A 27,233-nucleotide genomic window follows, 5' to 3' on the forward strand; every position below is an offset into this window, starting at 1 on the left:
CTTGTGGTGGAATAAAAGCTTCTTGGAAAAGCTTTTACTCTTGCAGTAAGATAAAAAAATTTTTAAAAGCCTGAACAGTGCAGTCTTTTAAGTATTATTTTTGACTTTGTAGATTGCTGTATCACTTTAACATTCTCTAATACAACATTCCAAAAAAACCCCTTTCTGGCATTTTGCCTTCTATTTCAAAGTTAACTTTATCACCTCAGCTCACGTTAGAGGTTACAAAGTTTCCTCCATCACAAAGGCAATTCAGCTTTGCCCTCCAAATAACATTGGTACCTCCCTTTCTTTAGAAGATCGTGCTCGATAACATTCCTTACTGTTAGTATTTACCTTTTTCCCAGGGGAATAATCTGAAGGATCTATAGGCAGAACTCCCTGTTCTTCAGTTTGTGTTACACTACATGCTGTTCCAACTTTCTTTGGCTTAAGACCATGTTGTTGACTTCCTTCTTTTAGTTTTACTATATTTTTCTTTGTTCCTATACTTTTCTCTTTTCTCAGCTCTTCACAGGTGAAACCTAAAGAAGACATTAATTCTTTCAAATTTTTATTTTCTAAAATAAAGTTTGCATTTGCTTTCTGAAATTCCTCAAGCTGTTCTGAAGTTTCTTGCTTGATTCTGTCTATCTCTCTTTTCAGTACACATTTTTCCTCCTGTAAATCAGAAATGGTTTGATAACAGCTAGTTTTGCAATCTTGGAGTTCTGAAACTAAGATCCTATATTTGTCTTGCTCACACTTTATCTCTGCCAAATGTCCCAACAAAGTTTCTTTTTCACCTTCTGAAAAAGCTATTCTTTGTAAATTTTTCTGTCTCTCCTGTACTAATTCATTACATTTTGCTACATAGTTTTCATTGTCTTGTAATAATTTAGCCATTTCTTTGAAGCATCTGCTTCTCTCTTCTTTTAGGTCAGAAAGCAGCTGGAAATACCTCATTTTCCTTCCATTCAGGGATAGAACACTCCCGTGAAGTTTATTTGATGCAATTGTCAATGAGTCCTTTTCAGAATTCCTATTTTTCTCTTCAACATATGAGAGATTCTTAGGGAAAGTTTCAACTAAAAATGTTCCTGGGGTCATGGTGTTTTCTTCTGTAAAGTTATTATAACATCCACCAGCAACTTCTTTCTCATTAATTAAGTTTTGGAATGAAACAATGTTAGCCTCATCTACTGCTAAAACGTATTGAAAATATGCATCCATCTCCTCTTCCAGGGCACGCATCATCTGAGCATATCTGTCATTCTCCTGTTGTAATATGCAGACTTTTTTGGAGTAATTTTCATTCTCTTGCATCAGCAGAAATATCCTCTGAGAACATGCAGCCACTGCTTTTTCCAGTACAGATATTTTCACATTACATTCATTTCCAGCTTCCAGGGATGACAGATGACAGAAACACTCATAAAAAGTGTTCCCTGGTAGGAATAGTTTTCTTAAGCACACAGCCCTCTCTTGCAGAGGAAACAGTAAGTTTAGTGGATACCTCTTTTCATCTGACCAAAAAAATTTCTGAGAGTATGCATGTTGCATGTTTTTAGCAGCTATTTTTTGACACGAGAAATCCTCCTCATTTGGTTCACACAGTTTCAAAGTCTGGTCTTTCATTTTTTTCAGGCCAATATTACTGGAGGGCCTTGTTTGGTGAGTTGGTTTCTGAGCCTGCTTTTCCTTCTCTTCCATTTCAGTTAAGTCTTCTCCATTGCATCTGCTATTCACATCAGGGATGCAGTTTTCTGAGATATTTTCTTCGTCCACTTGTTCAGGACTCCCTTCAAAACACTTTTTAAAGTCTTTAAAAGCAACAGAGAAACTTTGGGCAATCTGTGTGCTACAGAGATTCTCTTTAGCTTCCACTCCTTGCTTCCCAGGCCTGAATAATTCAGTTTTGTGGAAAACTTTAGGACTTTCCTCAAGATCACAGGTCAGCTGTTGTTGTTGGGCTTTCTCATTCTGTATTTCTTCTCTTTTAGCTCTCCCTGTAAAGATTTTTTGGTGATACTTTTCATCATCAAAATCTTTATCCAGACATATATTTTCACTTATGCTTTTTGGCAGAATTTGCATGTTTCCCCAATGTTTTTCCATGTTGCATCCTTCTAGAGACGATGCAAAAATTTCAGCCACAGCGGAAGGCAACTTTGCATGAAGAAGTTCAGGAGCTTTGTCATAAAATCCTCCTTTTGCAACAATGCAAAGGCCATCAGACCAAAGATCAGTATTTGCCTCACAGAAACTCAAACTCCTCACTTTCTTCACAGAGGTGAAAGCTGCTGTGGGGCATCTTCCAAGTTCAAACCAGGTCAGCTGGAGCTTCTTCCTCATTAGGGCTTCAACCACAGAAGCAGGGAATGTCTTCACTGGTAGAGTTATACTTTGTGTCTTCAAGAGAAAAAAGGTTTCTTCATCCTTGGTTTCCTTAATTGTCTCATTGATAGAGAACTTTGCAGAACAAGGGGGAAGCAGCCCTGCTGCATGATGACTTGGGGTACACCTGAGCAAAGTGAAACTCCCTTCTAGAGTACTTGCCCTCTGTGGTCCAAGAGTGACCTGGTGATAGCAAATGAGAAATGTTTCAAACTGAAAAATATATACTAAAGTGTGCTGCTAATCATAATTTGTTTTTTACTTCATTCATAAAATACTTGATTACAAATTGATGAGAAAAAGCCATTTCCATACAAAGGGTTTTCAAATTACTTAAAGACTTGCAACAAGAGTAATGTTACAAATTAGGTATGAGTACTTCAATCATTTTCTTAGTGCACACCTGTATACACCTTGTAAAGCATCTGTAGTGGCCATGATTTAAAGCTGTTTTTATATTCACCTTTAAATACACCAACTCTTCATTTTCTCCCCAATTTCACACGCTCCCTGTGCACAAAGATAGCAAGAACAGCAGTAACTTTTCTTCTCACCTGCTCAGCCTCAGGTAGACCAGCAAGTTTCACAAAGGCACTGGAACTGCACTCCAAAACTGGTCCAGGTTCTTCTGGTAGCTCCTCCATCTTCTTTAGTCCATCACAAGTACAGGCTGGTGTTTCTGTCGTGATAAAGCACAGGACAAATGTAATGTCTCTCCCCAGACAGTTACACAAAAAAAAAACCCAAAACCATCTGAGCAGATGTTTTGAACAGAAAAATATTTTAGTGAGAGTATGCTCAAAATTACCTTCTCTACCAGCAGCATACACAACAAGTGAGTGATACAGATACAAGCACGATGTTAAACAAGAAAACAAGCTTCACAAAAACCCATAAATATTGAAGTCTAAAGTAAGTTTTATTTAGGGTTCATGGTTCCCAGTTCCCAAAGCATTTAGAAATGGAAAACACACTTCATTACAGTGGGCAGGTGAAAACTTATAGATTAAACTTACAGGTTAAAATTATTCAGTGCAGGTCTGCATTTACATGCACTAAAATTTGCTACAAAATTCCCATTAATTTATGCTGGAAGAATTTACCTGATACAATTTTCCAGCATCAGAACCTTCACGTTGTTTGGTCTGAACAGCAAATCTGACTGCTGCACAGCATTCCCAAATACTATGCTTCATCGAGGACATACAAAGTACCCCCTCACCTCTGAAAGTTCCAAGATTTCTTGCAAAAGCTCATTATGTGAATGGTGGCAAACAGTTAATGTTTCACCTTCCTCAGATACAGTTTACAGATGAGGAGGATTTTCGAAGAGTTTACACATTCTAAGTCATGCACAACCCAATGAAATCATCTTCACTTTATTGCACAGAAATGAAAGCAAAAACTGATTTCTTTGTATACCAGACTCTTTATCATGTAGCAGCACAACTGGAGTTTGAGTAGCTCTGCTTCTGAGTGAATCCAAGACTGCTCTCCATTTCAGATTCTGAACTTCATCCTGAATTAGATCTCCATTCTTAAGAGGGAAGAGGGGGAGGAGAAGAAAAAAAAACCCCACAGAATACATATATATATATATATATATATATATATATACATATATATATATATATATACACATGTGGTGTCTGTGATATGAAAACCAGGCACATAAATTTCCTCTGCTATTTTACATTCAAAAGACCTATTATTTCGTTAGAACTTCTATTGTTTTATACCATTTTCTTATTTCAACATTTTCCAGTAAATGTTGTAGTTGTAAATTTTCCCCTAGTTTTCCCCTTCATACTTTATAAAGCATTAAGGAAGAAAATATGAGTCATAAGCATGTAGTATGTCAGATCACAGGTGGAACAGTGACTAAATCAACAAAGGTCATCAGCAAAGATAAAACAAAGTCCCATCAAGTAGGGAATGAGACTAACAGTTCAGCGCCCTGCTAAAAAGACAATTGTTCCTAAGTTGGAAGAACTCAAAGCTGAACAATCATTCCAAACAAGACTTTTATTTTTCCATTCATGATTTAATTGCAAATTTCATATTCTGCTCTTGACATTCATCTTGAGTCCCTGACTGAATTTGACACTTCCTGATGCAAAACAGATACCCCTATTGCTTGATAATAGCAGATCACATTTCACATGCACTGTGCTCATTTTCAGTGAACAGAAGAATCAGATTTGATTGTCTCAACAAAACACATCATTGAGATGGTAACCAAAACAGCTACACCACAGAAACCAAGCCAACACAGGCACTTTTGTCTTCCTGCACTGCTCTGCATCAAATGCCAGCAGAAAATAAATCTGGTCCCTTTGCACTGAGCTACAGTTTTAAAATTACATATGGATGGGATAGGCAATGACTTCCAAGTCTTCAGTTCGTAGTGAGTCAGAAAAGGCTGCTGATTTCCCACAGGATCCCCAGTGAGATTTTTATTTCAACCCAAGTCAGTTGCCTCAATGTTGTGCTCTATTAAAATATGTTGATTAAGAGACACAGCTTAAGTGGAAACTACCACACTTCCAAGATTTCTTCCCTTATTTTCTCAGTAATATCAAATAATAGAATGGTTTGGGTTGAAAAGTACCTTAAAGGTCATCTAAAGGTCATAGTTACAACCCCTCAGTCAGGAGCAAGGACACCTTCCACTATACCAGGTTGCTCAGGCCCCATCCAACCTGGTCTTGAACACTCCCAGGGGGAGGGCATCCACAACATCTCTGGGCAACCTGTTTGAAACTAATGCCAATTCCTTGGAACACATTCATTCCTTTCCTGCACCTCTTCCTTTATTTCTTCACAGAGATCAACTCTTGATTGATATGTGGGTACTGTCAAAAGAAAGTTACTCGAAATGATGTATAAGATACAATGCTTGGATGGCAGAACATCACACTGAGAAATCAAGACCTCAGCTGTCATGTGAAAGCTGCAGAAAGATGCATTGCTTGGTGTTCCATACTTTTCCTTCACCTTCAACAAGCCCCCTAATGCTCACATCTAGAAACTGGTAAGTCAACACACAGCCACATGTAACAAGCTGCTTTCTCCTGTGTGTTCACTTCTCATTCAGGCACATACTGCAATTGGAACATCGCAGACAGGATTCTGATACTGAGATTGGAAATTCAAATTTTCTACAAGATTTATGTGACTACATTCCACCACGAGATGCAGTTCACCTCTTGGAGCTCAGTCTAATTGGATCTGGTATTACTGATGAAGATGCAGTAATGACTAAGGCTAGTCTTTAAAAATAACTGATGTGATTGGTATTTGAGTGACATGGTATTTACTGAGAAATCTCGTACTGTGTGTATTTCACAGGAGTGTGATAAGCCTGTCTTCACAAACTAATTTTTTCCTGGCTGTGAAATAGGGAAATGATGCCATTTGCTCTTTCACTGAGAAATATTATACAAGCAGTTTTCTAGGAAACTAACAGCCCAAAAATCTTTCTTGTATTGCACACAATTTTTCATTTTTATAGCTGTTGATGGAGTATGATGAGCTTAAATAGGATTTTTCTTGTAACTATTTTGGCTTAAATACTACAAGACTGAGGCGATGAGACTGAGAAATTCTATTTTAATAGGTGCCAGTAAAACTCCAGATAAGGGGGAAAAACCCTTTTCAGTTTTACAGAAAAACACCAGATGTCTCCCTCCTCCTTTTATCACAGATATTGAAATTTTTTCCCTGCTATCTCAAGTCACTTTCTACTAGAAAAATGCAAGTGTATTTGTAGTACCAAAAGAGGAGGAAGAGACAACCAGAAATGCAGAAGGCACAAGATTTGATGCTGCTGATGCTATACACAGTATTTAAAGTAAACACAAATTATGGCCTGTTCATTTATACCAAAGATTGGGTAACTGAGACTCTAACCTCCTATGACATAAGAAATGTAAATTAATGCTTAGAAAAGAAATGGTTAGAAAACTTCATGTAGAGAAAAAAATAGGCTTTTATTAGAGTACAGCATAGAAAGAGTCTTTTTTCTTGAAGACTTCTTGGATTGGTCTCAGGCAATTAGAGAGTTATGTATCTTGCTTTCACACCTTCAAATAACCCAACATTTTTGTTCTTCTTTTCTCAATTTTATCAAACCAATTGTAATTCTTCACTACTTCTTCTCTGGCTCTGAAAGCCCTCACTCCTCTTGATTTCAGCTCTGCAGTCCCCTCATAGTACATTTGTTTGTTGTACCTGTTTACAACTCAGTGCAAGACCCTTGAGAAGTATCTTAAAATATTTTTAAAAAGTATTCTTCATTCCCAAGGAAAAGTGAATAGACTATTTAAAATAACTATAGCAATGGATCAGGGTAAGCAGTTGGTCTTTCTGCCGCGTCGGGGCAGCTACAGAGACACATGGGGTGAGGTGCAACTTCTGAGCTGTCCACAGAGGTCACCCACGTGCTGCTGGTTACTGCTGGATGATCTCACCACTCTCAGAGAAAACCTCCTGGAGCTCACTGCTTTGGGACTGTAAAACCACTAATGGTATAAAATCACCAGGCCTGCAAAGGTGCATTCCACCACCAGGTTAAAAAATTTGTCTTTATTTCCTCTAGCTTTACGGATACAAGATCCTCTCTAGCTTCTCCCAGTTCTGGAAGTACTCACAGTCTGACTGACCTCCTATATGAAAGGGTTTTGTTCATGCCCACTACCTCTTGGTTAACTGCAGTTAAAATCAGGAGAATTCTTGGGATATCAGGTCACAATCTGTCTGAATGAGTGTGAGGCTTGGCTGATTTCACTTTAAATAAAGTCTCAGAATAAAAATACCCTCCACCTCAGTGCATGAAGAATAAAACTTTGTTTGAGTCCACTCTGTGAAAAGAATTGTTCCTTGTCAGCAAAATGAATTGGCAGAAGCTGAATGCCATATTACAGCATGAGCAGAGCTTTCCCATGCAGTGCTGGAGTGAAGTGCTTGAAGCAAACAAGTCCTATTCAGTGTATTCAGGGCATATCACAGTGCTACAGAGCTGCAAACCATTGACTATCTCAGCTCACTCCCGGTCACAAACACTGCATCCATCTTCCCTTGTTTACCATTATCCAGAAAATCTCATAGACAAGATTTATTGTCAAGTGTGCTTTTTGCTCCAGCATTTGGGCATGAATAACATGCAAAAACTCATCCAACCATATGTGTCCTCCTCCACTAAATGGTGCCCACAAGACAGATCCCAGAAGTTCTCCTGGGCTCTACTTTTAGTGCCAACTGAGACCTTCTGCCGTGAGCATATCACTTAAAAGCTTAAGGAAAAAAGGTTTGAGTGTCCTCCATGTGCACCTAACAAAAGCTTTGATGCAATGAAGCTCCAACTACTAATTCCAGTGGGTGTGAAAGACAAAGTGGGAAGTACCAATGAATAAACAAAAATAAGGAAAAAAAAATCAGGTGGGATAAAGCCTTTCACATAGCCTTGACTGCACATCTAATGACAGATGTAATCCAGGGTGATACAAAGATAAAAACTAATTACATTTTGCATTATTTTTACTTACCAGTTGGCTTACCACGTTAACACGGCTGTCCCCTTCTGCCAATCTTTTAAGTTCTGGGTATTTTTCTTTCTTTTTTTTCAACTTCACACTACCTTGATCTTCTGAAGTTCTGTTTCCATCTAAAAGCTCTTCCACTTTTTCCTGTAGTTTGATTTCAGGTAATTTTAAACTATAGACATGATGGTGAGATTCTTCCAATTTTGTTCTGAGAAAGTCTTCAGCGTCCTGAGAGCACTGCAGTTCAGTCAGCAGGTCTGCCTGTTCTCTTCTAGTGTCCTCTTCTTTTTCCCTCAAGAACTTCAGGTTTTGCTGAAATGCCTCACAGTGCCTCTTCACATCATGCTCCGCATTTTCAGTACAAGTCTTCCATTCCATTTCTTCCACGCCAGGGTGTTTACAGCCCTGGGTCCCACTGCACACTGACTGCAGCTTCTGCTGGAGGTGCTGCACCATTCCCTCTTCTAACTCAGATGTCAAAAGAGCAATATGGGCATTAAGATCTCGGACTTGCTTTTCCAGCCTAGATACCTCACCCTGAAGGTAACAGTCCCTTTTTCTCAGTACTGCTGTCTGTTGTCTCTGCCTTTGTTTGTAGTGCTCAAAGTATTCTGACTGGCTTTTTATTTCATCTTCTTTTGTCTTCAGCTGTTCCTGAAGCCAATGCAATTTTTCCTTCTGCTTCTTCTCTGACTTCTTTTGGTTTTCAACCTATAATTTCAGGGACATGTATGGTTAACATCTTAAGTATCTTCTTCCCTTATAATTTTGCTTAATTTAGTGATAATTTTGCCCCTGTTTTCTGAAAATTCAGGAATGACATTGATGCCTTAGGTTTTAACTTTTATATTTTTCAAATCCTGTGCTGCTTAGTGGGTAACTTTGAAGTTTCATGTGGCCTGTTAGCTGCTGTTCTCTCATGCTGGTTAGACATAACAAACCTCTCTAGGTTTGCTCTTCAAGGACACCAGGCCCCAAAATGTGTAAACTAAAGCCTAGAGAAGGGGGGGTGGCAAACTTGGGATAATTACATCATGAACTGAAATTATAATGGGAGAATTAACCCTGATATGCAAATGAACCAAACTTATAAAAGTGTGAAAAACCTGTGACCCAGGGTCCATCTTGGGTGTAGCCTTTTGACTGCCCAGGGTGTACCTTTGAAGGCCCTTCAAATAAATATCTACCTTTATTCCCTTATTCTTGTCTAGCCTCTGTTCTAGGTGGCCACCTCAAGGCATCAACATAAGTAGAAATTCATCTCAGTAGGAAACAGACAAAAAAACCTACATATTAAATCAAAATAAACCTTAGAACTGTTAATTCATATATCCAGCTCTGATTCATGCAGTAACAGATCCTTAACACTGAGTACTGTAGCACTGGGGTGGTACAGGCAGAGAAGCTGTGGTTCTGTTTTAGAAAACAGGGCACACACTTTCCAGAGCTCAAGATTTTGCCCTTTGCTCTTCACCACACCTGTCATCTGTCAGCTCCTCTTATGAGCCTCCTGAAAAAGGAGAAAGGAACAGATGCCTTTTGAAACAGTTTGAGAAAAACTTTGGTATCTTCATTTGCACTGCAGTGTGTTTGAACACAGAGACTTACTGAGGTGAAAGATGCCAATGAAAGGCAGAAGAGGCTTTCATGAGTCCTGTACTGCCCTTGCTTTGAGCAGAGTAAGAGCCACCAGTATCACAGGGACATTGCAGCAACTTCGAAGCACGACTGAAGGCACAGAGGCATGAAAGAATGACTTTGTTTTTTTCAAGGACTTCTTTAGATGAGTCATTTTGATCATCAGTACTTTCCTGTCAGAGGCATTCACAGGCAAGGACTGGTCAGAAGGAACACTAGGCTGAAATGTCAGGTAGATGTGGGCTAATACTTTGTTTTGTTAACTCTTGATGAGAATATATGTCTAACCTTCCCAAGTCTTGAAAAATACATTTTACTTTTAATTACAGAATCAAAGACTATTCTTCATTCTTGTGAGTCTTGCCACACAGTACTAGTGTCCTGTCAGAGAATTAAACTTTGACCTAAAATGCTGAAAAAATGAAAGTATATCTTGTGATAAACATAATCGAAAGACATTGTTTCACTGAAGATTGTTCTTGAAAAACTTTCATTTCCTCTCCATTTTCATGAATCCATCCAATGAGCAAACTAGATAAAAATGCCTGTTGTATGGGGCTAGAAAGATAAACTCCGACCTAAGAAGGAGTACACTGAGCGGGTTCTAGGGAGAAAGAAAGAAGAGGGAGCATAAATTTAAAAGATCAAGGGCCCAAATGAGAGAAATAACAGCAATGCTGTCAAAAACAATAGATAAATAGAAATCCGCAGGGAAAAAAAAAAAAACAAAAATTCTTCTGGTTTCTTTAGCTGTAGAAAAAGAGAAAGGCTGAGACCATTTATTGCTTAAAAACAGAGGTCATTGGAGATGAGGTCGACTTATAAATTACTACCACAAAGAGAAAACAAACCAGATCATTTGCAACAATATCCCCCTCACCAAGCTGATCAGGTCCCCCTGAATGTCTCGCAGTTTCCCTTTAATGCGCACATGGGCATTTTCAACCTGGTTCAGCTTCACGTTGAGTTGGTCAATCATCACAAGAAGTGCTTTGTGTGACAGTTCCAGCTCCTTCATCCTGTGATAGTGAGAATGAACATTTTTGCTAAGCAAATACCACAGTACAGTTCCAGATAGATAAGCTGTCACAAGCGATGCATCAATTTATCTTTATTTTTGTATTTGTCTCCCAAAAATAAAATAGTAACACATTTTTGATCACTAATATAACAAACACTTAATTCTTAACAAGTCTACTGGTGTTAGCACATTATGCTGGAGACTGTCAAAATTGTTAAAGATGAGACCTTTCTGCTGACTTATTAAGAATACCATAAGCAAACACATTTACAAGATTTTTGTTCAATGGAGTTTGACATGCTACATGGAGTAACAACTTAGCATAAAGACAACCACAACACTTCAGTGTCTGCATGTACCTGATCATAGGATTATGGTAGGTTCACAGTCAGTGAGTTCAAACTTTATGACAGTAAATGCTTCCCATCAAAATTAACATAATGGGTAACCTACAAGTACCTATGTTTTAGGGACTGAAGTGAAAATACCTTACTTGTAACATACCTTCAGTGGGTACCGAAACCTACAGTGCATAATTGTATTGACTTTGTCCACAAAGATGGATTTTGACAAAATACAGGTTTGCTTTGCCTGTTGGTAGTAAAATGCTAGTATCAAATTATGAAGTGTGATATGATGATCTTAAAAAAAAAAAATTTTATTTTGACAAAAAGCCAAATATTAAAATATTTCTGGCAAAATTCCTGATGAATTCAAAGCAATTAAAAATTATACAAATAATTGTTTTAATGCCATTTATATTTCCTATCCTTTTTAACTCTGACTTTCTTTAAAACAGTGCTGTTCCTGACTATCAAAACCTCATCATTCTAGCCAAATGTATAACTAGTGCTTAATGGCACCTTCATCTACTGAAATGATTAGCATTAACACATTAAAGTAGATGAAGCTTTCTGAAACAAGGAACTTTTTTTACAACATAAAATTCCAAATTATATCTTATTTTCAAAGGAGAGGGATACGCTTTACAAACAGAATTTATACCATGTGAATATTTAAGAATGAAACTTTCTAAGAAAGCTGTCTGGTTATTTGCAACAATATTTTAGACCATGCTGTAAATCATACTTAAATAATAATTGTTAAAAAATTATTATTGCATTTCTATTCTGACAGCTATACAAAACACACATGCATCTTCTCTGACACTTTAAAAACACATAAAGTCTTTCTTTTTGCTGGTTCTGCATGTATCATTTGACAGCCAGGGCAAAATGAAGAGTACATCTGTCACATAACAATAAATTTTAATGCAAACCCCCCTTTTATTTACCTATTTCTTAGGATGGAATCTGACTCCACGTAGTCCTCTAGAACACCTTTCAGTTTTTGCTCTGACTTTTCCAGCTCTTTTATTCTGAGGTTCAAATTCTCTTCTCCAGCACCTTTTACTTTTTCATCAGGTGTGCTTGCATCTTCTAATTGCTGGAAAACCCAGGAAGTAGCAATTTTAACATTAAAATTCGGAACAGCAAATCCTTCGTTACTGGGCATTCTAATACAGTAACAAAATTCTTGTTCTCTTCCAGATATAGGCTCCATGATGAAAAAAGGTCCAAATTAGGTTCTCAATGCACTACAGAGCATGCAATAACAGAGTCTAAGCCTCTGATGATCAAATGAACAGTCCTTCTTGATTCTGAACAAATTTATTATTTATGAGAAAGTCTCATTTCATTAGCCCTATTAACATGCATGAAGGGAGTTGCCATTCACAACATGAGATCCCCATAAAAGATTCAGTTAGACTAATTAATAAAGGAATTAGGTATCAAAGTTTTGAAAAGAGAATAATTTTCTACTAAATATGGGAATTCATAGAACTGAGTGTGTTTATTTTGGATAAATCTATTACATTATTGCTTCAAGACAGAAGACTAAAAAGAGGGTATTTTCTATCCAAAAGGCATTCTATAACTATTTCAGAGAAAATATTCAGTTTATCTAACTGGTACTCTGGAATTCTGCATGCAGTATTTTGCTTATATCTACTTCACCTTTGACATGTTATGAAACCATACGTGAAGGAAATTTTCAAATTTGGGCTTAAGAAGGCAAGCTAAGTCTGGTTCTTTTCTTTTGCCTCTTTTAGTCACAGATCTAAAAATTCTTCAGAAACTCACTCCAGTAAGTATAGTCCTGTAACTGTGTCCTGGTTTCTGCTGGGACAGAGATAATTTTTTCCTTAGAAGCTGGCACAGCACTGTGTTTTGGATTCAGGATGAGAATTCTGTTGATAACACGCTGATGTTTTGGCTGTTGCTCAGTAGTGCTCACCCTAAGTCAAAGACTTTTCAGTGGCTCACGCTCTGCCAGTGAGGAGCTGCACAAGGAGCTGGGAGGGAGCATGGCTGGGACAGCTGATCCAAACTGTCCAAAGGGGTATTCCCTACCACAGAGCTTCATGCTCAGTGTATAAACTGGGGGGAATCACCCAGAAAGGGACTGATTGCTGTTCAGGAACTGGCTGGGCATTGGTCAGCAGGTGGTGAGAAACTGTAGTGTGAAGCATGCTCGTTTCTCTTGGATCCTGTTAAATTCTCTCTCTCTCTCCTTATAATTACAATTATTAGCATTAGCATATTATTATAGTAACATTTTGTCTCAATTATTAAACTGTTTGTATCTCAAACCAAGAGATTTACCTTTTCTTTCTCATTGTCCTCCTCATTGGTCGGGGGACGGACTGGGGGAAGTGAGTGAGTGGCTGCATGGTGCCTAGCTGTCATCTGGGTTAAACCTCCACCAGCTGGCACCTGTGAAATGCCTTTGATTGTACTACATTTGTGTTGATTTGGAATTGGATCTGTAACTGGAATTCAACCACAGAGTTTGGATTTATTACCAAGGAAATAATGCAATTACTATTTCTTTTTTTTTTTTTTCTTTTTTTTTTTTTCTTTTTTTGTAGACAAATGCTGAATCTACAGTGCAAAGAAGATAAAAGTAACATTTTTGATACTGAGGAGTAGAAAATGGCACAAAATCAGTGCAAAAGAATTTTAAAAATGCAGGGGTTTTTTTTCTTATCACCTCATGTTTTGATGTTTTGCTATGTGCCATTCACAGGTTCGGTCAGTTACATAAAGTTTTACAATTTTGGTCTATTATATCAACTCACCAGCCTTATGTCAGCCACACAAGGACCTCAAGCTGAAGTGATTCAGCCACTCCTCAGTCCCTTAAGAAGCCAGGATACTTAAAAGCTTCAAGTGCGGATAGATATCAAAGAGTAAATTCATGTGGACAACAAAGTTCACACCTCTTTGTGATCTCCAGACTTACCTTCTCAGGGACCATGCATCCCTGAGACATGTTAACATAATTATGGCTCTCCCCTGGATGGTGTAATTTCCCAAATGGAACAGTATCTTCAATTTAGAGTTCCTTGAGACATAATATTTTGTCTGTACCTATTATTTGTAAATGGAATAGACATCCTGTTTTGTGACAATGGTCATCCCTGAACAGCACTTCAAAAGCCATATACAGTAATAGTGACCATTGGTACTTTTCTCATTAATAATTTACAGTGGAAGCCAAATTAATATAATTTTCAACTAGCCTGACACCAGGAAAGCTGTTACAACTGAGAAACTTACAGTTTCCTTCTTCACCTACATAGCTGGGACAGATGATTTGAAAGCTGTGTCACAAAAAGGGAACATCAGGCCCATCGTCTTGTATGGACTGAATCACAGAATAATAGAATCACTAAGGTTGGAAGAGACCTGTAAAACCATCAAGACCAACCACTAACACAGCACTGCCAAGTCCAGCACTAGACCATGTCCCCAAGAGCCACATCCACACACCTATGAACACTTCCAGGGATGGTGATTGCACCAGTTCCCTGGACAGCCTATTCCAAAGCCTGAACACCCTGTTAACACAGTGTACCCATTCCCAGCTCTATAGTAAATACCAATATAGAACAGATAGTCAGACTGTAATACTATACTCCATTTTCCAAAAGTACAAACTCCACTAGCTCAGTGCTGAAAAAAACCATCATAAATGCAATGGAAAATGTCAGCCCAATCAGCCAGTTTCCTCAAGAAAACCATCACATGTAAATTACAATGTAATAACAAAACACATAAGAAAATAAGGAAATGAAACAGTTCGTACCTTCTCTGCTTTGTAAGACGACCCTCTCCTGTCTGTGCAGTGCACTTATCATGGCAGCCACATGCTGTGACCATCCCGTGTTTGTGCTTATAGTTTCATATTCAAAGTAGTGATGAGCAAAACTGTGTCTATGAGAAGTGTTTCTTTGCCAAGTGAATCATTGTTCCTTCATCGGCACCAGGTTTGATTATCTCAAGCTCTGTTTACCTCCTGTTGTAGTCCTTTGCTTCGGTGATGCCAGAATTCTCTCTGGCAGTGAAGGCCTTATTTTTCCACATTCTGCCATCACACTGCTAAAAGCTTTAACTAAAACATGAAAAATTCCTGTTTGAAAACACATTCTCTAAATGCTCGTTCCTTTTGGACAATATATTGTGAGCAACACATTCTTTTGGGGATCAAGATTCCAGACCTCTTCATGATCATTGTTTCCAAGGTAAATTGTGCTTTCTACCAGGGTTATTCAGACCCTGACATCAGCCACAGTTTGCTGCATGTGGCTGAATTAATCTTGTGGAGTGTCTTGGCTCCTTCTGCAGGTAAATGCTCTTGTCTGGTGATTGTGCAGAGTACTTCTCTTCAGAGCCTGATAATTATCTGAGAAAACTGGCTGATTCCTGCACCTTCAACAGTGAGAAATTCAGTTGCTATGACAAAAATTTTCCTCAGCTTTCTCTGTCCTTCCTTAGTTGTTCATTGCCTTACGTTATTTTTGTCAATCATAATTTCCACTTCATGTGATGTATTACTGCAACCATCTAGTTCATGTTGGAGTTCAGCGTGTTCATGGGAGTAGACTTGTTTCTCTGTGGCTTTCTACCCAAACAGGATTTTCAAGAAAACGTGAGAGAGGAGAAAGTTATCTTCTAATATTGTGCTCTTAATGTTTTCATCTTGCCTCAACATTTCAGAAATAATTAAAATTACCTATTTTTTCATATTGCCTTTCCAGCTCTGAAGCACTGATTTGCTTTTCCCTCTTTGAAAGAATAATATTTTTTCATTTTATGACCATTCTCTTAAAAAAGTGTTTGCAACTTCCATTTTTTCAGTCTGTGCTTCACCCCAAATTTTTCTTGCAGTTCAGGTGGTAATGACTGTTTATCTACCTCTGCTGGTTGAGGCTGTGCCATTTTTGCTTCCTGGTAGCTAATGACAATGTTTTTTTATTTCACCTGAGAGGATGCCCTGATTTTCAATATTTATGTTCAACTACTCCTCTGCTTATCACATTCATCTACATGCTCGTTTCTCCAAGTTCCTCCTTCTTCTTGAAGAGATAACTGAGCACAGCACATGACACATTCTCGTTTCCTGACCTCTCAGGCCACCATGGAATCTGCCATTTTCCCTGTGCTGTCTTTACAAGACATTGCCTTCCTTTTCAAGAAACATTCAAAAAATCATATTTCCCACACAGTTCTTGCCCACTTTAAAGTTTTCATACTTCAATCTACCATCTTGGCTTTCTCCAAAACCCATCCTTTCTGCACCTGTGGATTTCCAACTAATGAATTTAATATGAATTTTACCACTGCAGGGTTGTAAATCTTTATTTGTTTCCAACTTTGAACAGTTTGCTTCCTGTCAGCTATTTACTATAGACAACTTAATGTCAAACACTTAGTTTTTTTATATAGATATTAAAAAGGAGATCCTGTGTTTCTTGGGTGAAATGCAAACCACATTTGTTGAAAGCATGCAGTATGGAGACAAAAATCTCAGTACTGTAAGAAAACCATTTGGTAGGTAACAGTTCACATAGCAGCCAGTAATTGCACTTGTATTTTTTTCTGCTGTTTGGTTGGTGTGAGAGTGTAAGTTCTGTTTATATTTTTTTTCCAGTGTTTATGATGTGCTGGTCCTTATTTGATTGTGAAATCATTCCAGCTTGAAGCTATATCTTTTTAAAAATCTCTAATTTTAAGTTCAAATATTTTGCAGCTTCAAGTATTATGCAAACTGCTTTATGAAAAAATGCACCAATTTAAAGCTGCTTAAAAAATATTTTCTGTATTTTTGCACGTGGACTCAGCTTTTCACTCCATAGGTTCTTTTAATAGCCTGTAAACAAAACAAAACAAAAACCAAAACAGAAAACAAAAACAACAAAGAAAAGAAAAAGTCTGCTGAGCTTTAGATAAAAAACATTACTTCAGAAATAAGTGTTGGTATCCAACCCTAAATTCCCAGAGAGCACAATGTCTTTCTGGATGTTTTATATTATCTTCAAAATAACTAAAACCAAAATTACTATCAGTAAACCACCTGGTTTGCCTTGAAATAGTTAACAGTGTTCAAAAGTCCAACTATAATTAGGTATCTTAAGATTGGCTTTTCTGTGTTAGATTATTCAGAGACAGATTCACCTCTGGCAAGATGAATTAAAGGACATTGCCCTTCACACCAGTGCCACAATGTGATGTGCACTCCTACAACTGTCAAGAGCTGAGTAGTTATGTGGCTACACAGTCATTACCCCTGTGTTATCTCCTCAAAATGCTCCTCACCAAGCTTGAATTTAATTACTTAAATACTTGCTGTTAACAGGAAGAGTAGCACATTATATCAGCACAATGCATTTTCTGGAGACTACTAATATTTGCAATTTCTTTTTAATTGTTTTTTTCTCTTTTAGGCCAAGGGGAACCCAGAATACTATCAGCTAATATCAGTGTGGAAACCTATAGATCCCTTGAATGCATAGTATATCAAAATATTTTAAATGGAATTTAAAAATGCTGGTGATTTCACTAAGTTTATTGAATGTTATAAAGTATCTGTAGACTTGGCCAGTATATTTTTCAACATATTCAAAAACAAATATATTCATATAGATGTTAGCACCTCTAACTGGGACTGGTATAAAAAACCTAGATGAAATTCCAAAGACAATAGTTTGGTGACTCCTTTAACATTACTCTTTCAAACTTATCTTAACCAAAATGGCATCTGTCCTATCTGATGTTGTCCAAAAATTTATTTCAAACTGTGGAAAGGTGAATAGTTTACCACAAGGCTTCACCTTTATTCAAACACCTCTCTAGCATATGCTCAATTTTTTACAAAATAAAGGAAATTTCAGAAGAAATCCTGGAAGTACTGAAAATTATTGCTCAATTTCAACTACTTTTCAACTTCTAACAACCAAAAGAAAGCTCTGCACTTGTAAGAAAACAATAACTCCTGAGAATTACATTCCACCCGTCTGCACCTATTACCATTTTATTGAAAAATAAAAAGCATATGCAGCAATGCTTGTAATGAAAGCCCAGAGCAAGTTCCAAAGAGCATCAACAGAAAGATGATAACTGAACACACTGAACCTGAATAAACCCTGGAAAGAGCCCATGATAATACAGGTCTGATTTCTCAAAAGTACTTGTGATCTGGGCAGAAGAAAATACTGTTTCATGTTTAATGTAAGGTAAATATTATAGGGTCTTGGGGTAACTCCTGTCATCATTCTTTTTCATCATACAGTACTTGATAGCAGTTTCTAAGATGTTGAATAAACTCCTACTATAAGGAGATTCCTTGAATAGAATTCACAACAGATTACATACAAGGAAGAAAAAACTTGGAAATTTTGTAAAGGTAAAAGCACAATGTATTATCAGGTTAAAAACAAAACAAAACAAAACCCCAACAACAGTAACAACACAAATACTGCATAATATTCAATAGCTTTAAAGCACAGTTTAATCCTCTAACAGTCAGGCTTTTGAGTTACCATCCTTCCTGAAAGGCAGTGTGAAACTTGAATTGCTCCAGGGAAGAGGACTGGGACTGATTTTCTAAATTGCATTTCCCTCTTGTTCTCTGTGAAAGGTGAGTAGTGCCACGATGGCTCCTGCTATAGCTGAAGAAATTCACTGCCTTTTGCACTGAGCTGAAACAATCAGGGCACTGTGACAGGACAGTGAGAATGATGGCAGTGTCTCAAGGGAGAGGCACAGAGGTTTTTTATCCTCACCCTTTCCATGTTGTGTCAGTCACATTGCAACCTTCAAATCACCTCATAACAGGGAAAAATGGTTATTATTTCCTAAGTTATCTCATGGCCTCAAGGATCTTGAGGAAGTAAAATGAACTCCTTATTTTGCATGGGTAGTTATGCTCACACGGCTTCTTAGACAGCAAAACTTAAACCAAACATTGTTTGCTACCTCTCCATCCAGCATGACAGAAGGCAGGATCCTACAGCAATGACTGGACTTTCAGACAAAATGTACCTGCTCTGCAAGAATGGAAAGCACTCACTGCAGTTACGGCAGTCAGTATCTTTGGATGCAAAATCATTTCTCATTGAAAACCCAATGACTTTCTGCAGAAATCTAGGAAGGGAAGTATCCCAGTTGGATTTTATAGGTGACTCTTCCTCTTCTTCAGGCAAAACCAGGATGCCCTTCCTCATGGTTTCAGGGTCTTACAAACAATTCCCAAAACATGGCAAAACCTAGGAGTCAAAAACTGAGTACAAAGAAATATAAAGAATACCAACCACACGTCTCGGCTCAGTTGTGTCATCAAGGCCACAGAATGAATGCTAGTGAAAAAAACAAAAAAAGGAACAAAAACTATAACATAAGATCAAAAGAAAATGAGGAAAAAAGAAAAGAAAGAAGATGTAAGATATGTAATAGGAAATCCAGTGACATTACAGCAGTTAGTCTTACATCATTAATTGAGTTGATCTGAAAGAAAGACACAGTATACCAATCTTACTCTAAAAAGCAGTAAAAAAAATCAGTATTTGAGGACATTTTTACAATGGCAACATCTGTGGATTTTTTAACTTCACAAATATTAGGCCTGGCTTTGTGATACACTTAAAGAAGTACTTATAATTACACACACTAAAGCATTCCTGAACTAAGACTTACCAAGCCAAGGGCACAACCTAAATGCAACTGAAATAGCAGAGAATCAGCTATGAGAAGAGCATGATGTATTTAAACAGCACTTGTTCCTAATATATCAACTCACTGATTAAAACTGAGATTTTATATCATTCTTTTGTATAGCCTTTAGAAACAGGACAGTTTGCTGAAGAATCTACAGGGCAGAAATACTGTAATCCTTATATTCTGATTTGACAGAATTTTACACAAAACTTAAAAATTGGATCTACTCCTAAAGGAAAATGAAAAGTCATACTCATGACACAGTAAGTGGTACATTGCCCTTAGCTATCACCAGCAGTGCAACTCAGCTATAAATGCTGCTGTTCCTTCAAAAGCATAAGACTTCTCTCCACGAGAAATTACTGTGCTTAGTTTCAGCAGCATGTAGGTGTCAGTCTACACCCTTTAATGCCTTAAACCTTCAGAAGAACAATGAGGTAAAATTATATCATTCATTAATTCCCTGACAACACAATCGTCCTTTGGGCCATCAAATTCAGAATGGGATTTAATCCCAGGGAAAAAAATAATTCAAATGTAATAGAGATAGAAGGAAGCCCTCCACCCATGCAGAAGTTGAAGGTTAATAGAAAGAAATGAAGCTTTTTTGAGGTCTCTTGCTAATGTAACATTAAAGCAAAGAGGATGTGAATAATTTTAACTCATTACGAGCTTTCTGCTAAGCTTGTGATTAAGCTGTTTCTTTTCCAGTGCTTTTCAGCATCCATCTGGCTGATGAGCCAGCAGAGATAATGCTATCTTCCATTTCCAAAATTATCAGTCTGGCTAATCCAATACCTACTCTGTAAACTGTAATGGCAATGCCTTGAAGGCTTACATTTTGGCAATACTTCATCTAGAGATGTTGAATTTTTAGAATAGGTGGATAAACAGTAATATTTGAAATAATTAATATGTACAAGTCTTGCCTATCCCTCAACATTTCTTTGCTTTGAGGAGTTAAGTCAGACATCACTGTCTGCTAGGCAGGAACAGCTTCAGGTATAGATGTGGTCTGGGGCAGAAGAGGGCAAAGGCAGCAGAAGAGCCCTTTTAAGGGTGAATATTGCCTGTGTTTCTCTGCTAGTGCAAACACGGACTGCTGCTTTCCCAATGGATGCAGACAGAGCAGCCCCAACCTTGTGGGGGTGAGGTAAAGTGATAATTAGCAACACCACCAGACAGCCCAGCTTCTGCAGGGTCTTCTCCTGGCTCTTCCACAAACCCAGACAGATATCACAGTCTGGAAAGTGCAGGACAAGGTACAGCAGAAGGGAGACAGCTACTGTGGGAGCAGAAGGGGCCAAGGAAGATGCTGAGGGAATTGGAATAGTTGATAGAAGTGCAACTAGGAGGACTGCCACATCCTGAAAGCAGATGAAGGGATACTGAGATCAGAGAAGGGTGAAGAAGAAACTTTTCCACACCCAGTGAGCTGTTCCCCAAAGCCTCTCTCTGTTCTGCAAACCTCATGGACCCCTTTCAACACCCCTCAGAGTCCTGAAAAAGTCTTCCTTTTACTCTTTTATCCCATTCTCCTCCCAAGAGGAAAAAACCAATTACTGAAAACTCCACTAACTTCTCCATTCAGCCCAGCAGTAGGTTTATGTAGGATTACATACGCATAAATGTTGGAGAAAATGAACCTGGGATGATGTGACTCATGTTGGGATCTAGACATTGGTTCAGCCAAAGTAACATGACTAAAACACTCTGCTGGGGCCTCGAGAAAGACCCACTATCAGCCCATGCTCTGCAGAGCAGCCTAAACTCCACAGGCCTGGGAAATACCTGAGCCCAGAGTCCACGAATGGGATTGTGCCATCCCTTGCTTAGGAACCACAGTGACACAAATTCATTTGCTGTCTGAAGCCTTGATCAGAGAGTCTTAAAAAAATAATTTTGGAACCATTATATTAACTTGTTTCTACATTAAAGCAAGAAATACTCCCTAATTGTAGTGTTTCACAGGCACCTCACTAATCTTGTTTTATTTTTCAGTACTTGAAAGTTTTGCAAAGCAATGCTATCCAAAGAATAGGGCTGAGTTAACAAATTTTTTCAGAGACAAATCTTTGTTCTTTCTTGATCTAAACCACAACAAATCCTCCTTCTACTAGTCTAGAGTCTCTCCTTGATTCCCTCCTGTAACTGACAGAAATCCTGTATAGGAAATTATTTTGAGCAGATATGGGACAGAGCTGCATTTCATGCAGCAATGACTCGAACTCAAATTTATAGATTTTGTGATATTAGGTTAAGTACTATTAACAGCACTGCAACAGAGAAAAACCATTTTGTATGGAAAAAATCCATTGGTACTGCCCAGACATGTATTTACCTTTTCCTCAATTTCTTTGAGTTGCCTCTTTTGAAGTTCTATTTTATCTTCTAGATCTCGAATTCGCTGGAACAGAAAAAGCAAAATACACATTATTATATCTAATTTGAAAAGCATATGAATCAAAATGATAAGAAATAGGTTAAAAATAAAGCAACCAAATGGCCATTATTAATGTACTGCTTCCTTTACACTTATATTAGGCATGTCCATGGCAGAATTTTCCATGTTTCCATGAAACCATGGCACTTCAAACAAGCTGCATGTTCAGAAAATCATGTTTACTACCAGAAAGTCTACTCATCACCACTCATTAATCATAATTTTAATATATACGCACAGAAAATTCCATTTTTCACCAAAATTATTTTTCTCTGCAACTGTCAGGAGTTTTTCTGCTTACCTAGTCAGTCAGCAGATTACAATATCACATTTCCTTTTAACTCTTTGTTTTCTTTTCCCATAAAACATAACCATGCTTCTAGTATAGTCAGGCTATACCAGAAAACAGAGAATGCACAGATTTTCAGTTTATCACAAAGATACCACCCAGAGACTCAGCTCTGTTCTATTACCAGTCACCTCCCACCAGAGCCAGATGGAATGTTTCCTTCACTGTAGCTCCCCATATTTTTAAGCATTTTTCTTGCTCAGTTTCAGAAAGACTCTTCAAAAACATGACTGCTGCTGGGTCCACATATATTATTCTTCTCTATATCACATATCCCCTTTTTTCCTTTCTGTAAGTTACACTTCTTTTTTTTTTTTTTTTTTTTAATTTTTCTTTTAATGTTGGGGGTCTTACACAATTTAGATGCATCTAATTACACTTTCAGTATATTGTACTTGTTACAGATAAAGTAGGGTATAAGTAATTTTTTTCTATAGGCAGAAACCTGAAATCTCCTACTAACTAGTGAGTCACTGGTGATCAAGGAGCAACTTTATGCAGTGAGCCTTCTTTGGGGATTAACTACCCAATCTCAGGCTGGTTTACAACAGCTAGGGTTGTTAACAGTTCCTGAACTTGGAAAGACAAATTATCATCTCCTCTAATGTGGATGGCATAGGCAAATAAAACTAATGTAGCTGCTGCTGCCTCACTCCCAAATTATTTTATCACTCTCAAATTGATTTGAACAATAGTATCTCTTTCAAAACAATATCCAGTCATTACTTACAAACTTGTGTGTGTCAACTGATGTTGGTAGCTGCTTACCTGCATGCAGCTCAAAGACCTCAAATAGGGGTAAATGCTCCACACTCATTATAGCCTAAGACAGCTGCAGCGAGGCAGCAGCTGATCCAATGACCAGACTGGTTTGGAGAACCACAGAGTTTGGCTTGAAAATCACAAATCTAACCTGGAACTATTCAAAAAATGAGGTACACAAAACCCTGCAGTTCCCTTTTCCTAGGGCATACCCCTCCACACAAATATTGAAGACAGGCCACGAGCAAAAAAACTTTGTTATTGCTCCTGTTTCAAAATGGAAGATTTTGCTTAAATGACTGTTTTGAATATTATACATTAAGAGTAAGTCAATAAAAATCTACACTATATCATACTACAGTGCTCAGAGATCTCCCCAGATTGTACACAAACCTGCATGAACCAGATTACCCTCATGTGACATAAGTGAATGCATCTTTGCTGACAATCACAAATGCCCCAAGCACAGATGTATTAATTTCACTTTTCCTCTATTGCACTTGAATTGATTTATATGTCACCTACTCCCTGTTCAAGCCTATATCTCAAGTGATCATCTTTATATACTGTGTGCACCAGAAATGTTACAACCACTGTAAAAAACCATGTGATGAGAAGCAGGCAGATGTAATCACCCCCAAGATCTCTAGTCACTCAGGTGAGACTCCTGTTTCTCTCCTACTCATTTCAGTTAGGCTGATTCCTACTTATAACCACATCCCAGACCTGAGTGACAGACTTCAGTTCTCTGGGGGTTGTGCTATGCTCTGTGGTAAAATTTGACTGTAGTGAGATAAGTGTAGAGAAGGAGGATTTTTAAATACCATTTTCATCTTCAAGGTTTATCATGTAAAGGTATTTTTCAGTAACTCCTGGGAGTCTGCCTTCAGAAAAAAATGAAAATAAAAAAGCCACGGAACATCTGGTTGCTTTCTCACCTCAGGGTTTACAGCAAGTGTTTCTCTCTAAAAGAACAATTTAATTAGGGTAAGATGGCATTTTTAGGATTTGAGAATTCTGTTAATCAAGTAAAAATCGAGATGCTATTATTCCCTTATGAATTTTTAATCTTTTCAAGATTATAGCTATCCAGCTATTTTCTCCAACTATTCAGAACAGTTCTAAAAAAAGGGCTGAGGCTTCCATTTTCCAATTCCCTCCTGTAATAATTGTTAAATTTTAGGAGATGAAAGATAGAGAATAGTTTTAAGGTGAAGAAACATATACTTTCCCAAAAAGCAGTTAAAATACAAAGACAACGTACCAGCTGAAAGGGAATACATACAGGATTGAATTTCTTAGCAATGAACATCTACAAAAAAAAGGTCAAAACTAGATTGGTATCAGTAAGGCAAATTGTGCTGGTTTTGGCTGGGGTAGAGTTAACTTTCTTCACAGTGGCTGGTATGGGGATGTGTTTTGGATTTGTGCTGAACACGGGGTTGATAATATAGAGATGTTTTTGTTATTGCTGAGCAGGGCTTACACAGAGCCAAGGCCTTCTCTGATTTTCATACTCCACTCTGGCAGGGAAGTTGGAGATGCATGGGAGGCTGGGAGGAGACACAGCCAGGACAAGTGACCCAAACTGGCCAGTGGGATATTCCAGACCATGTCACATCATCCTCAGTATATAAAGTGGGGGGAAGAAGGTGGAAAGACAGGGACATTTGGAATGGTGGCATTTGTCTTTCCAAGTTCCCATTACACGTGATGGACCCTGCTCTTCTGGAGATGGCTGAACACCTGCCTGCCCATGGGAAGTGGTGAATTAATTTCTTGCTTTGTTTTGCTTCTCTATGTGGCTTTTGCTTTCCCTATCAAACTGTCTTTATCTCAACCCGTGAGTTTCCTAGTTTGCTCTTCCAATTCTCTCCTGATCCCTCTGGTGGGTGAGTGAGTGAGTGAGTGAATGAATGAGTGAGCAGCTGTGCAGGGCCCAGCTCCTGGTGGGGGTGAAACCACAGCAGTTCTGTTTGGTGCCCAATGTGGGGCCTGAAGGGTTTGGGATAACAACAGATCTGACTGGGATGTACAAGCCTGACCTCACAGCTCTTAGTGCTGTTCAGCCAGTAATCAGCAGGCTCCTGTTTTTGCCATGGGGCTTGATTACCTGACTGTCTATTAGAGTCAGTAGTGGCCACTTTTTGCTTTCCCTGCTTGCTATAGTGCTGTACTGCTTATCACCTCCCTAAACTGTGCCTGGGAACGTTTTGATAACAGCCGTGGCGTTGGGCCTGGGCTGGCGGGTGGCCATGGCACTGCTGCTGTACTGCACAGCATGGATACAGCCAGGAGGGCAAACATTTACATGCATGAATTTTTATATGGAACTGCTCCAGACTTTCTGCTGAAGGGTAATATGCTGAAGGCAGGTGACTGGTGTTTAAATAGCTTTTATTCCTCTTATGTGAGTGGAAATCACAGTGACAGGACACTTTTGCTGCAAATGAGCAAAATTTTGTAACTAACTTCTTTACTACAGAAATTAAAGAGTTCAAGTCTAGACAGGTCAAAATTTGTCTTAAAACACAACCTTGGACTGGAACTGTTCATCAGGTATCAAAGCTTGGGGTTGTCTCCTCCTAGTTGTTTACTTGCTTTCCCCTGGAGGATTATCCAGGAGGATGAAGTGGGTGTAGCTATTCCCATCAATATCCTCTGCTTGCTCAGGGACAGCACTGGGACATAACCAGCCTAGTTCAGCTATTTATATATCCTGAAAAATCTGATTTAATCATTTATTTTCATTTAACTGCAGAGAGAGCCTTAAAAATACGTACATGTATATGCAATATATTGGCTGGAAAAAACCCAACAGATTTACACTTTCATAGAGTATTTAACACATAAAAATAATCACTTTCCCCTATTGTACCTATATGCATTTACTGCATTATCTTGATCACAAAGATGACAATTTCCAAAATACAACTTTAAAAATACATGTAAGATACATGCAATAATCATAGCTGTAACAAAAAAGTATCTTCTAGAAGTAGCAAGACATGTTCATCAGTCATAGGCTATATTTAACTACCGAGAGGGAAATTACACAAAAGTTAGAGATACCAATTAAGACCAAGGCAGGACTGTTTGAGATTCAGTGTAAGCCTTTACATCTTTATCTACTGTTCCTTTCATTTGCAAGAATTACCAATCAAGAAGCTGTGGACTCTCTCTCAGATTCCAACACTTGATTAGATGCTTTCAGTATATTCTGATTTGTTTATGTTTGCAAAAGTGTGACTGTGACAACAAATCACACAGAACTATTTCATTGTTATCAAGAAATTCTACCTGCTTCTATGCTTCAGGGTATAAATTGATGATCATTAAGTTGAGCTTTTCCTGCTATGTGGTATAGAGTTGTAACAATTGTGCTATAAAAGATGCATTCAGCTCCACCCATGACATGGCTTACAGGAACCTTGCAGAGTAAATCCATTATATTTTCAACAGCACGAAAAAAAGCGAGGAAGCAACAAAATCGACTCTTTTGCTCTCAGAACTTTGATAAGCCTCAGCTGAAAAGAAAGCCACAGGCTATTCTCTTTTATTTCCTTTTTAAAAAAGAGATGTATAGAAGATATGGACAGGCAACCTGAATCCAGCACAGTATTTGTGTTTCCTTTAGAGTCCCTAGCTTGGTTACAGTCAGAGCCAGGATTAGGGACAATGTAGAGCAGTGCTGTGCTGGGTTCTAGCAATTCCTGTGTTCCTGCAGCTAACAGCTGCCCCTCAGTCACACGAGTGCACCTTTTTTGGGACTGCCAGAATTCATGAGAATAACCCTGTGCTGTCAAATCATGGGGCCATACAATGGAATTACTGTAGGCAAACAAAGAGCCGTAGTCAGGCAGAAACAGGGCAATGGGAATGCAACCATGGAAGAGAGAAGTGTAAACATAAGGGATTCCTAACACTGTCCACCTTGCCTGCACTCAAAACCGACCTGAGAAAATAATGAGTACTAATTTGTCATTGATTTTATTAAAATAGCACATAAAATCTCATCACAGAAGTTCTGGATAATGGATGG

The 27,233-nt window shown here is 38.1% G+C and overlaps 1 protein-coding gene across 23 annotated transcripts in view; it reads right to left on the minus strand.

The window, feature by feature from the left end:
* Positions 1-27,233, minus strand: part of JAKMIP1 (janus kinase and microtubule interacting protein 1) — a 228,040-nt gene that overhangs the window by 68,916 nt on the left and 131,891 nt on the right. For 9 of the 23 annotated variants that reach the window (XM_010401929.3, XM_010401928.3, XM_019287009.2 and 6 more), the window contains exons 1-8: positions 14,731-16,760; positions 13,245-13,411; positions 11,873-12,024; positions 10,438-10,576; positions 7,923-8,630; positions 3,799-3,913; positions 2,931-3,055; positions 337-2,559 (exon numbers count right to left, since the gene is read on the minus strand). In XM_010401929.3, coding sequence (XP_010400231.1) covers positions 337-2,559; positions 2,931-3,055; positions 3,799-3,913; positions 7,923-8,630; positions 10,438-10,576; positions 11,873-12,024; positions 13,245-13,411; positions 14,731-14,782 — 3,681 coding nt within the window. In that variant the 5' untranslated portion in view covers positions 14,783-16,760. Of the gene's footprint in view, positions 1-336; positions 2,560-2,930; positions 3,056-3,798; positions 3,914-7,922; positions 8,631-10,437; positions 10,577-11,082; positions 11,170-11,872; positions 12,025-13,244; positions 13,412-14,730; positions 16,795-19,234; positions 19,311-21,978; positions 22,045-27,233 lie in introns of those variants that run through there. The other 14 variants (XM_039551318.1, XM_039551319.1, XM_039551316.1 and 11 more) reach the window with 6 other exon arrangements.

This window comes from Corvus cornix, chromosome 4 (genome assembly GCF_000738735.6).
Source record: "Corvus cornix cornix isolate S_Up_H32 chromosome 4, ASM73873v5, whole genome shotgun sequence".
NCBI lineage: Eukaryota > Metazoa > Chordata > Aves > Passeriformes > Corvidae > Corvus > Corvus cornix.